At 48.4% G+C, this 18,869-nt stretch overlaps 1 protein-coding gene across 1 annotated transcript in view; it reads left to right on the top strand.

Moving 5' to 3' along the window:
• Positions 1-18,869, top strand: part of fam166c (family with sequence similarity 166 member C) — a 64,740-nt gene that overhangs the window by 13,961 nt on the left and 31,910 nt on the right. Inside the window, exon 2 of the mRNA XM_038798804.1 lies at positions 14,001-14,274. Within this exon, the coding sequence (XP_038654732.1) occupies positions 14,001-14,274 (274 nt within the window). The remainder of the gene's footprint in view (positions 1-14,000; positions 14,275-18,869) is intronic.

Below are 18,869 nucleotides of genomic sequence, written 5' to 3' on the forward strand. Positions count from 1 at the left end.
CCCGCAACACCCCACAGCAACAGTCTGGGGACAACAGTGACTTCCCAACACAGCTGTCTGCACACCCTCCACCATTCCAAAGACACTCATCTCGGTGGGCACCTTAGTGAATAGGTTCCTGGGACACTATCTGGTGTGCACTACAAACGGGCTGGTGTAGGGATGGTAGTATGGATCGTGACACATGTGGTATGGGAGCCGCAACTCAGCGGGATCTCAATTGCTCGCCCGATGCCAATCTGCACTGCGGCGACTTCCCTCTCTCTGGGCACACCAACCATGAGCAGTGTCCACTGCGGTGAGGGGCCGCAGGTCCGGCGGCCCACCTCCAGTCTTTCTCCTTGCCCAGAAAACGCACAGTGTTAGGTAGTTGGACACATGCCGCACAGGGGGTGGGTAGCTGGTGGCCTTTGTGGCCAGAGCATCCGGCTATGGCAGCCAATATGGGTGCTGGCATGTGGTGCAGGGTAGAGTGTGCACCCCCTCCGGGTGGGTAAAGCAGGGTTAGGGTGACTGGGACAGGGGTTAGTGCTGTGACATGGTGCTGCCTACTCACCCTGGTGGCCCTGAGGAGGTTGTGCAGTTTTTTGCAGCAACCAGGCGGTGAGGCCCACGGCATTCACTGCGTCTGCCACCTGCACCGAGGCCCGGTGTACAGAGTTGGGTGGAAACCTCCTTCCCACCCAAGGGTAAAGGGTGGCTTGCCTCTTCTCCATGGCGTCTAGCAGGGTCTCGAGCTCAGCATCCATCAGGGTGCCGCTCTCCATGCTACCATCTTGCTGGCTGGGATGAGTGTGTGTGGGGAGTGGAATGCTGATATTCGGCTGCAGCTTGTCAGACTTCCGAGTGTCAATCCCGACTCCTGCGTATCTAACATCCTTTCTCATTGGAATCGCTCTCTTTCCAATGGATCCAGAATTGCTCCAGGAGCGGTCCCAATTTTGCTGTTGTAGACCACCACCGATTCTGTCTTGGCGTCTGAAATTAGCCTCTGAAATGGAGAATCCCACCCCGTGTTTTTCAGAAAGGTTAGGAAGTATTGACAAGGCATGATACCATCAGTGGGAAGTGCTTATCTTCCAATCTTCTTAGCACAGACAGGGCCAGTATCCTACACCGTTCCAACTCAGGATGATATAGTGTGCAGAAGACACGCTGATCAACTTTTAGCAACTAGAACTAGTTTGCCAAGGATAGAGTGAACTGAGACTCCGCAACAAATTGTGCCAAGTGAATTCATAGACATTCACGAGAACCCGGCAATCCCAGAAACAGCTGTGGAAGACAATACCCTAGGTGAGGACACTTCAAAAACCCAGGCAACATTCAAACACAACACTGATTCTGGTTGAGACAACTATGGACGACGTAAAGACTATACCAAAAACCTTGAAGTCAACACAGAAAAGCAAACATCTGAGGTTTGCCGACAACTACACAGAAATGGATGTCCTCCAAAGTGTCTAACATATTGACTGTTGTGTTTATTAATTGTTCATATTGTAAATTTTGATTGTTAACATTGTATTGTGTTTCATTGCAGGAACCTCTAATGTAAAGAGGGAGGAAAGTGCTCTGTATTCATCTATGTTCCTAGTTGGAAAAAGACCGCTTTAAGAGTCTGGTCACGTGACATATTGATGACATCATTGTCCGTTTGCAGACTATCCTAACAGCCTGTTAAGGAAAAACCTTCCCAATAAAGCTCTTGTTTATTTATACCTTCCTCTTTAGGTCCTATAAGAGTGAGGATGGGATTCTTAACAGTAGATAAAAAGGAGATAGTAAATTAAATCAACAAATATTTTGCTTCTGTCTTCATTATTCACGTGTTTCCCAATCGGAAACTCTTGATGAACAGGGATATCCACTGCTTACTGAAGTCTAGGTTTGAGGCGTTCAAGTCAGGTGATCCTGACCTCTACAAAAAAGCCATATATGATCTAAAGAAATCCATCAAAGATGCCAAAAACCAGTACCGGACCAAGCTCGAGGCCCAGGCTAGCCACACGGATCCCCGCTGTCTATGGCAAGGTCTGCAAGACATAACGGGCTACAAGATGAAGGCATGTAAAATCGTCGGCTCCAACACTCCCCTCCCTGATGTGCTCAACACATTCTATGCCCGCTTTGAGCAAGAGGTCAGCGAGAGCGAGCCCTCCACCCCAGAAGCCTCGGATGAACTTGTATCTGAGATCATCATTGCAGATGTCAGAGCAGCCTTCTCGAAGGTCAACCCACGGAAAGCCACTGGCCCGGATGGGGTACTGGGACGAGCACTCAGGTCTTGCGCAGATCAGCTGGCCGGAGTATTTGCAGATATCTTCAACCTCTCTTTACATTAATCTGAAGTCCCTATCTGATTCAAGAAGACAACCACCATCCCAGTACCAAAATAAAATCAAGCAGCGTGCCTTAATGACTATCGTCCAGTGGCTCTGACATCCATCATCATGAAGTGCTTCGAAAGGTTATTCATTGCACGAATCAACTCCAGCCTCCTGGATTGCCTTGATGCACTACAGTTCGCCTACCGCTGGAACAGGTCCACAGCAGACGCCATTTCCATGGCCCTGCACTCTACCCTGGAACACCTAGACAATAAAGACACCTATGTCAGACTCCTATTTTTCGACTACAGCTCAGTCTTCAACACCATCATTCCTACGAAACTCATCTCCAACTCCGTGTCTTTGGCCTTGGCTCCTCCCTCTGCGGCTGGATCCTGAACTTTCGAACCCACAGGCCACAATCAGTAAAGATAGGCAACAACACCTTCTCCACGATCATCCTCAACACCGGTACCCCACAAGGCTGTGTCCTTAGCCCCCTCCTATACTCCTTATACACCTTTGACTGTGTGGCCAAATTCCCCTCCAACTCGATTTTCAAATTTGCTGATGACACCACCGTAGTGGGTCGGATTTCAAACAATGACGAGACAGAGTACAGGAATTAGATAGAGAACCTGGTGAACTGGTGCGACGACAATAATCTCTCCCTCAATGTCAACAAAACGAAAGAGATTGTAATCAATGTCAGGAAGCGTAGTGAAGAACATGCCCCTGTCTACATCAATGGGAATGAAGTAGAAAGGAGTCGAGAGCTTCATGTTTTTAGGTGTACAGATCACCAACAACCTGTCCTGGTCCCCCCCATGCCGACACATAGTTAAGAAAGCCCACCAACGACTCTACTTTCTCAGAAGACTAAGGAAATTTGGCATGTCAGCTACGACCCTCACCAACTTCTACAGATGCATCATAGAAAGCATTATTTCTGGTTGTATCACAGCTTGGTATGGATCCTGCTCTGCCCAAGACCGCAGGAAACTACAAACGGTCATGAATATAGCCCAGTCCATCACGCAAGCCAGCCTCCCATCCATTGACTCTATCTATAATTCCCACTGCCTCAGAAAGGCAGCCAGCATAATTAAGGAACCCGTGCACCCCGGACATAATCTCTTCCACCTTCTTCCATCAGGAAAAAGATACTAAAGTTTGAGGTCACGTACCAACCGACTCAAGACCAGCTTCTTCCCTACTGCCATCAGACTTTTGAAAGGACCTACTTTGTATTAAGTTGATCTTTTCTCTACACCTTGCTATAACTGTAACATCATATTCTGCAGTCTCTCCTTCCTTCCCTGTGTACGGTATGCATTGTTTGCACAGCATGCAAGAAACAAAACGTTTCACTGTATGCTAATACATGTGACAATAATAAATCAATTCAAATCATCTTTGTGTGGAACCAGGGGATATGGGCAAGATCTTAAATGGTAAGATACCATTAATAGTTTTCATCTGCATTCACTAAGAAGATATGGTAGCTGGAGATTTCAGTTGGGACAGTGAAGTTCTCGAGCAAGTTAAGGTTAATAAGGATGAGGTATTAGATGTTTTCGTGGGCATAAAGATGCCTATGTCCCCAGATGACGAGATGTAGCCCAGGCTACTATGGGAAGAAAGGGAGGAGGTTGCTATAGATATTTAAATCTTCAGTCATCTTCAGGTGATGTGCCAGATGACTAGAGGATAAATAAAGTGGTACCGTTATTCAAGAAAGGCAGCAGAGATAAGCTAGATAATTACAGACCAGTTAGTCTAATGGCAGTGGTCAGGAAATTAATCGAGAAAATTCTGAGGAACAGGATTAATCAATACTTGGAAAGGTAGGGATTGATCTGGGATGAAAGGAAGAATGCTGGAAAATCTCAGCAAGTCTGGCAGCATCTGTAAGGAGATAAAAGAGCTAATGTTTCGAGTCCGATGACTCTGTCAAAGCTCAAAGGATTACAGGTACCTCCAGGATATACAACGTTCTTTCAACTGCTGCTCTCGCCGCATCCTGAAAGCCACACTTAGTGCCATGCGGCGCCACATGAAGACACTTGACATCTCTCTCTAGCAGCACCATCTTACTCTCTCTCAAAGCTGTCCCTGTCCCCAGTTTCATTTCATTCTTCGCAACATTCAACGCCTTAACAAGAATCTTTTCCTGTTTCTTACAGATGTTAAGGAACGCAAGCATCAACACCATAGCCCATCCTAGGCCCTCCATCAGTCCCAATCTCTTGTACCCCATTACTCTCAGTATCAACACCATTACCCACCCTGGGCCCTCCACCAGTCCCAATCACTTGTACCCAATTACTCCCAGTATCAACACCATTGCCCATCCCGGGCCCTCCACCAGTCCCAATCCCTCGTACCCCATTTCTCCCAGTATCAACACCACTGCCCATCCCAGGCCCTCCACCAGTCCCAATCCCTCGTACCCCATTACTCCCAGTATCAACACCATTGCCCATCCCGGGCCCTCCACCAGTCCCAATCCCTCGTACCCCATTTCTCCCAGTATCAACACCACTGCCCATCCCAGGCCCTCCACCAGTCCCAATCCCTCGTACCCCATTACTCCCAGTATCAACACCATTGCCCATCCCGGGCCCTCCACCAGTCCCAATCCCTCGTACCCCATTTCTCCCAGTATCAACACCACTGCCCATCCCAGGCCCTCCACCAGTCCCAATCCCTCGTACCCCATTTCTCCCAGTATCAACACCACTGCCCATCCCAGGCCCTCCACCAGTCCCAATCCCTCGTACCCAATTTCTTCCAATATCAACACGACTGCCCATCCCAGGGCCTCCACCAGTCCCAATCCCTCATACCCCATTTCTCCCAGCCCCAGCCCTTGCCGTGTGCTCACCATACCCTCTGACCTTCCCCTCTCTGAGGCTGAGCGTGCTGTTCTCAGCAAAGGACTCAGCTTTGTACCCTTACGTCCCCACCTCAATGAATTCCAGGCTCGACATGATCTTGAACTCTTCTTTCGCCGCCTTTGTCTCCATGTCCACTTCTTTGGGCATGAATCCTCTCCCCGTTCCACTGATTCTTTCATGTGCCTCCAACATTCTGCCTCCAAGTGGACCCCCCCCCCCTCCCCTGCCGCGACAATTACCTGCCCTTGATCTTTTCATTGAGAACTGTCGACGGGATATCGGCCATCTTAATTTTCTACGCCCCTCACCCATTCCAACCTCTCTCCTTCCGAACTTTCTGATCTTCACTCCATCAGGTCTAACCCCGACTTTGTAATCAAACCTGCCGACAAAGGGGATGCTGTTGTCATCTGGCACACTGACCCCTTCCTCGCAGAGGCTGAGTGCCAACTCTCCGATACTTCCTCTTACCTCCCCCTGGATCATGACCAGATCACTGAACATCAAACCATTATCTCCAATACCGTTGGCGACCTCATTTCCTCCGGATGCCTTCCCCCGAAGGCTTCCAACCTCATAGTCTCCCAAAAAAAACCCCCCAAAAAAAACAAAGAGTCATCGGACTCGAAACATTAGCTCTTTTCTCTCCCTACAGATGCTGCCAGACTTGCTGAGATTTTCCAGCATTTTCTCTTTCATTTCAGATTCCAGCATCCGCAGTAATTTGCTTTTATCCAGTGATTGATCTGCGATAGTCAGCGTGGATTTGTTGGTGGGAGATTATATCTAACTAATTTAATTGAGTTTTTTGAAAAGGTAACTGTATATATTGATGAAAGTAGCAGAGTTGATGCGGTTTACATAGACCTCAATAAGGCCTTTGATAAGGTCCCACATGGAAGGCTGGTCCAAAAGGTTTGAGTCCATGGGATCTTGGGCAAGTTGGCAAATTGGATCCAAAATTGGCTGGTTAAAAGGCGGCGAAGGTTGATAGTGAAGCGTTCCATTTGTGATTGGAAGCCTGTGGCCAGCGGTGTGCCACAGGGATCAATGCTGGGACCTTGCTGTTTGTTATATACTTTAACGACTTGGATGTGAATATATAAGGTATATATAATAGATTTGCAGATAACATGACAATTTGGGGTGTGGTTGATAGTGAGGAGAGTAGTCTTAGGCTACAGACTGATATGGATCAGCTGGTAAATTGGGCAGAGCAATGACAGATGGAATTTAATCCTGATAAATGTGAGGAGGTGCATTTTGGGAGTCTAATAAGGGTAGGAAAAAGGCAATGAACGATACATCCCTCGGGAGTATTGAAGAACAAAGGGACCTTGGTGCACAAGCCCATGGATCCCTGAAGGTGGCAACACAAGTAGATTGGGTGGTGAAGAAGGCATACAGAATGCTTGCCTTAATTTGCTGGGGCATAGAATGTAGGAGCAGGGAGGTCTTGATACAACTTTATCAAACATTGGTTCGGCCACAGATGGAATATTATGCACAGTTCTGGTTGGCACACCATTGGAAGGATGTAATTACACTGAGGGGGTGCAGAGAAGGATCACCAGGATGTTGCCTGGGATGGAAGGTTTCAGCTATGAGGAGAGACTGGATAAGACCATAAGACCATAAGACATAGGAGTGGAAGTAAGGCCATTCGGCCCATCGAGTCCACTCCGCCATTCAATCATGGCTGATGGGCATTTCAACTCCACCTCCCAGCATTCTCCCCATAGCCCTTAATTTCTCGCGACATCAAGAATTTATCTATCTCTGCCTTGAAGCCATTTAGCGTCCCGGCCTCCACTGCACTCTGCGGCAATGAATTCCACAGGCCCACCACTCTCTGGCTGAAGAAATGTCTCCGCATTTCTGTTTTGAATTTACCCCCTCTAATTCTAAGGCTGTGCCCACGGGTCCTCGACTCCTCGCCTAACGGAAACAGTTTCTTTGCGTCCATCCTTTCTAAGCCATGTATTATCTTGTAAGTTTCTATTAGATCTCCCCTTAACCTTCTGAACTCCAATGAATACAATCCCAGGAACGCCAGCCGTTCCTCATATGCTAGACCCGCCATTCCAGGGATCATCCGTGTGAATCTCCGCTGGACACGCTCCAGTGCCAGTATGTCCTTCCTGAGATGTGGGGCCCAAAACTGGACACAGTACTCCAAATGGGGCCTAACCAGAGCCTTATAAAGGCTCAGTAGCACATCGCTGCTTTTATATTCCAACCCTCTTGAGATAAATGACAACATAGCATTCGCTTTCTTAATCACGGATTCAACCTGCATGTTTACCTTTAGGGAATCCTCGACTAGCACTCCCAGATCCCTTTGTACTTTGGCATTATGAATTTTCTCACCGTTTAGAAAGTAGTCTATGCTTGGATTCTTTTTTCCAAAGTGCAAGACCTCACATTTTCTCACGTTGAAATGCATCAGCCATTTCCTGCACCACTCTCCCAAACTGTCTAGATCCTTCTGCAGCCTCCCCACTTCCTCAGCACTACCTGCCTGACCACCTAACTTCGTATCATCAGCAAACTTCGCTAGAATGCCCCCAGTCCCTTCATCCAGATCATTAATATATATGGTGAACAGCTGCGGCCCCAACACTGAACCCTGTGGGACACCGCTGGTCACCGGCTGCCATTCCGAAAAAGAACCTTTTATCCCAACTCTCTGCCTTCTGTCAGACAGCCAATCCTCAACCCATGCCAGTAGCTCACCTCGAACACCATGGGCCCTCACCTTACTCAGCAGCCTCCTGTGTGGCACCTTATCAAAGGCCTTTTGGAAATCCAGATAGACCACATCCACTGGGTTTCCCTGGTCTAACCTACTTGTCACCTCCTCAAAGAATTCTAACAGGTTCGTCAGGCACGACCTCCCCTTACTAAATCCATGTTGACTTGTTCTAATCCGACCCTGCTCTTCCAAGAAATTAGAAATCTCATCCTTAACGATCGATTCTAGAATTTTACCAACAACCGAGGTTAGGCTAATTGGCCTATAATTTTCCATCTTTTGTCTTGATCCTTTCTTGAACAAGGGGGTTACAACAGCGATCTTCCAATCGTCCGGGACTTTCCCTGACTCCAGTGATTTTTGAAAGATCTCAACCAACGCTTCCGCTATTTCTTCAGCCACCTCCCTCAGAACTCTAGGATGTAGCCCATCGGGGCCAGGAGATTTGTCAATTTTAAGACCTTTTAGCTTTTTTAGCACCATCTCTTTTGTAATGGCAACCATACTCAACTCAGCCCCCTGACCCTTTATAATTTTTGGGATATTACTAACGTCTTCCACTGTGAAGACAGACGCAAAGTACTTATTAAGTTCTCCAGCCATTTCCTCATCTCCCATCACTAGCCTTCCAGAATCAGTTTGAATTGGCCCAATGTCTACTTTGGCCTGACGTTTGTTTCTTATGTATTGAAAGAAACTTTTACTATCATTTCTTATATTACTGGCTAGCCTGCCTTCATATTTGATCCTCTCCTTCCTTATTTGTCTCTTTGTTAACCTCTGTTTGTTTTTGTAGCCTTCCCAATCTTCTGATTTCCCGGTGCTTTTGGCCACTTTATAGGATCTCTCTTTTTCTTTGATACATTTCCTGACCTCCTTTGTCAGCCATGGCTGTCTAATCCCTCCCTGGATAATCTTTCTTTTCTTGGGGATGAACCTCTGTACAGTGTCCTCAATTATGCATACAAACTCCTGCCATTTTTGCTCTACTGTCTTCCCTGCTAGGGTCTGCTTCCAGTTGATTTTCACCAGTTCCTCTCCACATAGGGTGGGTTTGCTTTCCCTGGAGCAGAGGAAGCTGAGGGGGGATCTAATAAAGGTATAAAAATTTATGAAAGGCATAGATAAGGTAGATTGTAAGAATCTTTTCCACATGGCAGAGGTGTCTAAGACCAGAGGGCATAGGTTTAAGGTGAGGAGTAAGTGGCTTGGAGGGGTCCTGAGGAAACAGTTTTTCACCCAGAGGTTGATGGAAATATGGATCGAGCTGCCTGAAAGTGTGGAGGAGGCAGGTACTCTTGCAACATTTAAGAAGCACCTGGATGAACATTTAAATCAGCAAGGCATAGTAGGGGATTAGTATAGATCAGTATAGATTGGTATTTGATAAGGGCAGCACGGTGGCACAGTGGTTAGCACTGTTGCCTCATGACGCCGAGGTCCCAGATTCGATTCCGGCTCTGGGTCACTCTCCGTGTGGAGTTTGCACATTCGCCCCATGTCTGCGTGGGTTTCGCCCCCACAACCCAAAGATGTGCAGAGTCGGTGGATTGGCCACGCTAAATTTCCCCTTAATTTGTAAAATGAATTGGGTACTCTAAATTAAATAAAAAGATTGGTATTTGATGGTCAGCATATGCATGGTGGGCTGAAGGGCATGTTCTGTTCTGCATGGCTCTATCTCTATAATTTCCACTCTGGCATGTAATTCTAAAAAGAAGTTCAGAAACAAACTACTTTCTAAAACAAAGACTCCTGGTTTAAAACTGGGTGGCTGCTTCCAATTCAAAATGTTCACAGCTTCTCAGCACAGAGGAGGTGGTCTTCAGGGCTTTTCCTCACAGCCACTCGCACTCAGTTGATCATTCCTTTCCTTAATATCTTTTCCCCCTTTCATCTCAGGTTCCATTGTCCTTAAATACGTCCTGAAACAAAACTTCCCCGAGGATACAAATCTTTCATGCTTTTTATTTTGCCTCCATTTTTAAGTGAATAAAATGTAATATACCTTCCCCTGTTTACTCAAAGATAAGATGAAAATGTTCATTATCACCTCTGCTTTCCCTTTTGAAATTAAACTGCTGAAAGGTGGTTCAGAGGAGGTTTACTAGATTGATATCTGGAATGAGTGGGTTGTCTTATGAGGATACTTTAGACCGGCCAGGCTTCTTCCTGTTGGAGTTTAGAAGACTTCATTGAAGTATATAAGATCCTGAATGCTCTTCTCAAGGTGGATGTGGAAAGGATGTTCCCTCTTGTGAATGAGTCCAGAACTAGGGGGCACTGTATTAAAATTAGCGACTGCCCTTATAGGAAAAAAGTGAGGATGACTTTATTAATGTTAGAAAGTTGTGAGACTTTGAAATTCTCTGCCCCAGAACATGGTCAAAGTGGGGTCAGCAAACATTTTTAAGGTCGAGATAGATAGATCCTTATTGGGCAAGGGAATTATCTCACAATGCAAAGTTCAGTTCCACCCTATTTATTTGTCACTCAAACTCATCACAACCTCTCATTACAAATGCACAAACCTAACGCCTTTAACCATTCATCTCTTAAACCTCACAGACAACCTGGCCGGGATTCTCTGACCCCGCGCTGGGTTGGAGGATACCCAGGGTGATGCGAGACTCACACCACCACTCTGGCTTACCGACTCTCTCCCCCCCCCGCCGATTTTCTGGCGCCTGTGGGATTCCCACCGTGCCTGTCGGGGGCCATTGAAAGCTGCTCCTAGGCGATTCTCTGGGCTACGATGAGCCGAGTGGCCGCCGAGTTCGGCCGAGTCCCGTTGGCGTGGGTTACTCAGGTCCCACACGGCGGGACCTGGAAAGTGTGACTGCGGGGGCCGTCCTGGAGGGGGCGCGGGGGGATACGACCCCCATGGTGGCCTGGCCCATGATTGGGGCCTACCGATCGACGGGCGGGCTGGTTCTGTGGAGCCTATGTTCCTCCATGTCGGGCCCCTGTAGGCCTCCGCCATATTGCCCGGGAGCCAGCGCGGAGAAGGGAAGCCCCGCACATGCATGGAATCACGCCGGCCGTTCCGTGCCGGCTGGAGCTACAGGGACCACTCCGGCGCTGACCTAGCCCCCTAGGAAAGAGAGCATTCCTCATTGTCAAGGACCGTTGACGTCGGAGTGGTTCGCGCCCTTTTTCCGCGGTCGTGGGGACATTGCTATTGGAGGATCCTGCCCCCTGAATCTCGTAATCTTCCTCTGTTCAATTAATCTTGATCTAACACACACACATAGTTTTCTTTAACTACACTACAAACATAATCACAAAAAATATAAAAATGTATATCTCATCACATTACAGCAATGACTTGGATGAGGGGAACACAGGCATGGTAGCTAAATTTGTTGATAAGATAACATGAAGGGTTTGCCTACGAATATAGATGGGTTAGGCGAGTGGGGAAAATCTTGCTGATGGAGTATAATATGGGAAAATGGGAAATCATTTACTCTGGTAGGAAGACTAAAAACTACAGAATTCCAGTGTGCGGAGGGATCTAGGTGTTCTATTATATGAGTCACAAAATGTTAGCATGTAGATGCAGCACATAATCAAGAAGGCTAATGGAATGCAATGCTTTATTATGAGAGAAATTGACGTTGAAAGTAAATATATGGGGCGGGAATCTCTGGTCTCCGACGCCAAAATTGTGTTTGGCGATCGGCCGGAGAATCCCCGTTTGTGCTAAAATCAGGGGGCGGCACCGCTTTTGTGACGCTCCGTCCCCTCCAAAACGATGTACTCTGAGTACGACGCACACCGTATGGATGGCCTCAGGAAATCACCTGAGGCCCTCCCCCGATGGGCCAAATTCCCGGTGGCGTGGGTCGCTCATGCTGTTTATTTTCGTGAACCCGACGTGGTGGCTACGGACTGAGTCCAGTGCCGCCACAGTCTGGTGGAGTTGCTCCTCAGGCAGGGGGCACTGCTGGTGGCTGATCCGGGGGTTGGGGGCACTGGTAGGGTGTGGTCTGGGGGTGGCGAGCCTGATCAAAGGGGGCATGTTTTTGGCAGGCTGGGTCCATGCGTGGCCAGCATCACGTTGCACGGCGTGACCGTTGTAAGCCACCACTGTGCGCATGCGCGGCCACTGATCCGGCAGTTCTCCGGCCGTATCCGCAGCTAAAGCTGGGGGCTTTACGCTGCGTGCCTGCTAGCCCCCTCACCTGACAGAAGATCAGTGCAGCTTTTGCACCGTTTCTTCGGGGTTAAAATGCCACTGTTCCCATGCCGGCATCAGCACCTCGTCTTCAAATTGGAGAATCCAGCCCGTTGTGCTTGGGTTATACGGGGCATTGGTGAGACCAGAGGCTGTATTCTTCAGTCCCCCAGCTATTTCTTTCTCAGTGACACGTCATTCAGTGGTGACAGAATTCTCTCTTCCAGCTGCTTGTCAATAGGATTTCCTATTCAAGGCACCCCTGCCATGTTCTGTAGACTGATCGAAGTGAATCTGCAGGTAGTTTAAAATAAGTTATTATAGAACAAACTATGTGGTAAGATAACTCGGATACATTAACTAACAAACAACTAACACTAAACAACTCCCACGGATACTTCTATCTCCCAGCATGACCAACTCCCAACTTCCAGATCACATGGTGACGTGATGGGTTTCCAATGCCACCTAGTGGTTAGAGATCATACATAGCATTATTAACAAACTTACATTATGCATATCATCACAACCCCATGCCACAGGGAAACACATAGGTGGGGGTGCGCTGCAGGTGGGAACAGAGAATCCCAATGGCCAGAGAATTCCGGCCCACATCTTGAATATTGCGTGGAGTTTTGGTCTCCTTATTTGAAGAAGGATGTAAATCTGTCGAAGGTGGCTCAGAGGAGGTTTACTAGATTGATATCTGGAATGAGTGGGTTGTCTTATGAGGATACTTTGGACCGGCCAGGCTTCTTCCTGTTGGAGTTTAGGAGACTTCATTGAAGTATATAAGATCCTGAATGCTCTTCTTAAGGTGGATGTGGAAAGGATGTTCCCTCTTGTGAATGAGTCCAGAACTAGGGGGCACTGTTTTAAAATTAGGGGTTGCCCTTATAGGACAAAAGTGAGGATGACTTTATTTATGTTAGAAAGTTGTGAGACTTTGAAATTCTCTGCTGCAGAACATGGTCAAAGCGGGGTCAGCAAACATTTTTAAGGTTGAGATAGATAGATCCTTATTGGGCAAGGGAATTAAAGGCTATTGGGGAATGATGGAAATGTGGAATGGGAAATGCAAACACATCAGCCGTGATCTTATTGAATGGTGGAGCAGACGCCAGGAGCTGAATGACCTACCCCTGCTTCTATTTTGTATGATTGTACGTAACCACACATTACTAACCATTGTCAGATCTCCAGGAGGAGAGTGCACAACTGCTTAATTCCTTAATCACAGACTGTGATGCTGACTATTACCCAATGGCTTCCCACCTAAATTCTACAAGACTTTTTTTTAAATTCCTGGGATGTGCCATCACTGGATGAACCAGCATTTAGTGCCCATCCCTTGAACTGAGTGACATTTCTTTTCAGAAAGCATTTAAGAGTTGCGGTGGACCTGGACTTATGGCAGATTTCCATCCCTATAGGACATTAATGAACCAGATAGGTTTTTACAACAATTGTCAATGGTCTTATGGTCATCATTCTATTCTTAAATCCAGATTTTTATTGAATTCAAATTTCACCATCTGCAATGGTGGGATTTGAACCCAGGTTACTAACCCAGTGACAATACTACTGCACCACTGCAACCTTTGGTGCCCCATGAGTTGACTCTTCTGCTAAAACTTCTCCCCTGTGTGCAGGATATGCCATTCCAGAACATTGAAACCTCAGCCTGATAATGTGGATGGAATGGAATATCTGATCAGATCACCATCTTATTCATTACTGTTTAATCGTTAAACATCATTGAGACAGTGCGCTATCAGTGAGACATTTTGTGGACTGAACTGAATTCTCATTAATTGTTATATTCTTCTTTCCAGGTACCGTGGCTACGTTCCTACTATAAATTTTACTTACGGTGATACCTATGGAAACACCACCAGGAAGTACTTCCAGGATTTCCGTATGTCAGCTCTGAATACAAGTCAGAGTCCTTACAGTAAAGGAGGACAATTCCCAACTATTTACTCCAATGATCCCTCTCTTGTGATAGCAGACAGGTCCCACAACCGGAACAGATGGCTGGATGCCCCGCAATGGTCAAGATACGATATGGACTTTGACAGGAATGAAGAACTGAAAAATTTTGATAAGGTAAGAACAAGGTTTATTTTTAAAATTGTATTTTATTTCAAACTTAATCGAAAAGTTACAAAACATAAATAATTCGGGGCACACACTCCCCAACTCACAGTTTTACAGTCTGTACAAATTTTCCCACTTTTTCATCCTGCCCCCAAATGCCCTCCACGACAACCAGCTCCTCAAAAATGGCCACAAACAATGCCACGCACCGTGCCTTAAAGCCCTCCACTGAACTCCTCAGTTCAAACTTAATTTACTCCAGCCAGAGGAAGTCGTATAGATCCGCTATCCATCTGCACCCCCAGCGGTGTTACCGACTGCCATTCAGTAAAATTCTCCGCCGGCCAATCAGGGAGGTGAAGGCCACGATGTGGCCTTCCTCCCCTCCATCAGCTTCGGCTTTTCCGACATCCCAAAAATCGCCAGTATAGAGTCTGGCCCGACATCCACCCCCACAATCCTTGCTAGCGCCCCAAATTTCCCACCCAGTATCTCACTAACTTCTCGCAGCCCCAGAATATATGTGCGTTGTTTGCTGGCCCTCACCCACACTTCTCACACTCGCCTGCCACCCGCTAGAAGAACCCACTCCTTCTCGCACGAGTCATGTGCACCCTGTGTACCACCTTAAACTTATCAAGCTCGGGCAGCACGGTGGCACAGTGGGTTAGCCCTGTTGCCTCACGGCGCCGAGGTCCCAAGTTCGATCCCGGCTCTGGGTCACTGTCCGTGTGGAGTTTGCAAATTCTCCCTTTGTTTGTGTGGGTTTCGCCCCCACAACCCAAAGACATGCAGGGTAGTTGGATTGGCCACGCTAAATTGCCCTTTAATTGGAAAAAAAAATTGGGTACTCTAAATTTATAAAAGTAATTTTTAAAAAATTGTCAAACTCATCCTCGCACATGAGGAAGTCGAATTCACCCTGTGCAGTGCCTCACTTCACACTCCCCAACCTATCTCTCTCCCCAACTCCTCCCGTTTCTACTTGATCCTCACCATCTGCACACCCCCTAATCTCCCAGCCACCCAAATATGTCCCCAATCCTACCCTCCCCTTCGAGTCTGGAAACAGTAACCGTTCCAAAAGGGAATATTTTGGGAGCCTGTCAAACCCTTTCCACACATTCCGTGCAAAGCCCGTTACTTGTAAATACCTAAATTCACTTCCCCATCGGGAGCTCTACCCTCTCCCTGAACTCCTCTATTTTGTGAACCTCTCATCCAGATACAAATAGATCACCCTCACCAGCACCATCTCTCTCTACTTGCTGTACATACCGTCTGTCGCCCCGGCTTAAACCCATGGTTATCACCAGCGCCGGCCCTAGGGTTGATGGCGCCCGGGCAAGCTGAACTTCGGCGCCCTTCGGGGGGGGGGGGGGGGGGGGGGGGGGTCGGGTCGGGTCGGGGGGGGGGGTCGGGTCGGGGGGGGGGGGGGGTCGGGTCGGGGGGGGGGGGTCGGGTCGGGGGGGGGGGTCGGGTCGGGTCGGGGGGGGTCGGGTCGGGGGGGGGTCGGGTCGGGTCGGGGGGGGTCGGGTCGGGTCGGGGGGGGGGGGTCGGGTCGGATCGGGGGCGGGGGGGGCCGGAGTGACCTGGTATATGATCGGGACTCACCGATCGGCGGGCCTGTCTCTCTGTCGGCAGGTCTCTGACGCCGGTCACGCACTTGTTGATGGCGCCCCCTAGCACATGGCGCCCCGGGCGACTGCCCGAGTTGCCGGTACCTTGAGCCGGCCCTGGTTATCACGTAACAGTGTTAACACCGACATCCCCTCTATCCTAAAATGTCTCCTCAGCTGGTTCCACACCTTAATCGTGGACTGTACAATCGGGTTCTCAGTACATCTCATCGATGCCAGCTGTGGCACCACCGCCACCATGGCCCTCAGGCTGGACCTCCTACAGGACTTTTGCTCCATTCTAATCCATTCTAACCCTTCTCCTTCCCATCAGCGACTCACTTTCTCCACATTTTCTGACTGATAGTAGTGCAGCATGTTCAGCAACGCCAACCCCCCTTCTGCCTCTGTCTCTGCAGCAGGGTTCTCTTCACCGTTGGCACCTTCCCAGCCTATACAAACTCTGAAATGACTGGATCCAACTTTTTTTAAAAAGGCCTTTAGAATAGAAATCGTGAGTGTCTGAAATATAAACAATACAAGGGGCTGGTTTAGCACAGGGCTAAATAGCTGGCTTTTAAAGCAGACCAAGGCAGGTCAGCAGCACGCTTCAATTCCCATACCAGCCTCCCCGAACAGGCTCTGTAATGTGTTGACTAGGGGCTTTTTACAGTAACTTAATTTGAAGCCTACTTGTGACAATGTGATTTTCATTTCATTTTCATTTCATAACCTTGGCAGAACATTCATTTTCACCACTTGAACCCTCCCTGCCAGCGCCAAATGTAGTGTATCCCACCTCCTAAAGTCCTCCCTTATCTTCTCCACCAAATTTGTTGAGTTCCACTTAAGTAACATTGGCCACTCTCCCATTACCTGGATCCCCAAATACCTAAACCTATTCTTGGTTACCCTAAATGGCAGCCCCCTAAATTGGCTCTCTGACCCGACTTGTTCACCGGGAACACCTCACTTTTCTCCACGTTCAACTTATAGCGTAAGAAAGCCCCAAACCTCTCGAATAGGCTCACAATCCTCCCTAGACACTCTAGTGGGTCTGGCACATCGTCCACATACAGAGACACCCGGTGATCCCTGCTCCCACTCCTAATCCCCTGCCACTCTGCTGACCCACTAAGGGCCGTCGCCAAGGGCTCTATCACCTGAAAAAACAGTAGCAGCATGAGCGGTCTCCCCTGTCTCGTTACCCTGTGCAACCCGAAACACTGTGAGCTCATCTCATTGGTCCGTATGCTCGCCACCAGGACCACATACAGAAGACACACGCAGGCCACAAATTTTGGCCCAAACCCAAACCTTCCCCGGACCTCGAACATGTACCATCACTCCACCCGATCAAATGTCTTCTCCGCGTCCATAGACACCACCACCCGTCCTCTTCACGGGGTCACCATCACATTCAATCGCCTTATATTGCTCGAGGTTTGCCTGCCTTTAACAAAGCTCGTTTGGTCCTCTGCAACCACCCCTGGGGTGCATCCTTCCATCCTCCCCGCCACTATCTTACCCAGCACTTTTATATCCATATTTAACAGCCACCCACATTCTAATGGTTCTTCCCTTTCTTTGGTATTAGCATAATCGTCGCCTGCGTCATTGTCTATGGTAGCTCCGCCTTCGTCGGCGCCTCGCTAAATGCCCAGTAGGTGTGGTGCCAATTCCGCCGCAAACTCCTCATAAAATTCTGCCAGGTAACCATCTGGCCCGGGACCTTCCCCGACTTCATCCCTCTTATACTCTCCATTACCTTCCTCAGTCTTAAAGGCTCCTCTAGCGCCTGCCTCCTCTACTAATTCAGCCGTGGAAATTCCAGCCCGTTGCTTATCCCCCTCTTCACCCCCCCGGGTCCACCCTATGCAATTCCTCGTAATATCCCCTGAACATCCTGCTTATCTTTCCCGCTCTGACACTAGCTCCCCCATCATCCGTACCCTCAAGGTTTCCCTGGATGCGGCCTGCCTCTATAACTGATGGGTAACAGGCAGCTTGCCTTCTCTACATATTCAACCTGCACCCTCTTCGCCCTCAGTAGCTGCCCAACCGCCCTTCCCGTCGTCAACCTGTCAAACTGAGCCTGTAACCTACCTTTTCCTTTCCGCGGTGGGGGCTCTCGAATATACCGTATCCATCTTGACTATCTCGCCCAACAATTGTTTGAACTCCTCTCTCCTTTTCCAGTCTTCATGCGCCTTGAATGAGATAATTTCCCGCCGAACCGCCACCTTCAATGCGTCCCAGGATGTGGCCGCTGATACCTCCCCATTTTGGTTCAACTCCACGTAGTCCTTAATCACCAACTGCACCTTATCACAAAACGCCCTGTCCACTAACAACCTCAAATCCAACTTCCATCCTGGCCTCTACTTCCATTCCGAACTAAGCCGACTCTCCAGTCAGTGCGGCGCATGGTCCGACATGACTAGCCCCGCATACTCTGCCCCCACCAACCCTACCAATACCACCCGGTTCACCACAAAAACAAATTCTGGTGTATACCCTATAGATGTGTGAAAAGTAGTACTCCCTCCCCCCCCAGGTTCTTAAATCTCCATTGGTCCACGATACCCATCCTTTCCCTAAACCCTCCAGCTCCTTCACCATCTGCAGCCTTCCCATTGACCTGGGGCTCGACCTGTCCACCCTCGATTCCAGCACATTTTTAAGTCTCCTCCCATAACAGTGGTGTGCAGAGGTCTGGTGATGCCCGGGGCAAATCTTGATTGTATGCCCCAAAGACTCAAGTATAAGGCCTAATATACTGAGAAATATTATGAGAAAGGAAAACATTTTGAATATAACTTCCCGTACCAGCCTCCTGAACAGGCGCCGGAATGTGGCGACTAGGGGTTTTTCACACTAACTTCAGTGAAGCCTACTTGTGACAATAAGTGATTTTCATTTCAATGTAGATGATGTTCTAAACCGTTGTGTGCAGAGAGCAGTGAATGGTCTCTCCCCAGTGCG

Source organism: Scyliorhinus canicula, chromosome 6, assembly GCF_902713615.1.
Source record: "Scyliorhinus canicula chromosome 6, sScyCan1.1, whole genome shotgun sequence".
In the NCBI taxonomy this organism is placed as follows: domain Eukaryota; kingdom Metazoa; phylum Chordata; class Chondrichthyes; order Carcharhiniformes; family Scyliorhinidae; genus Scyliorhinus; species Scyliorhinus canicula.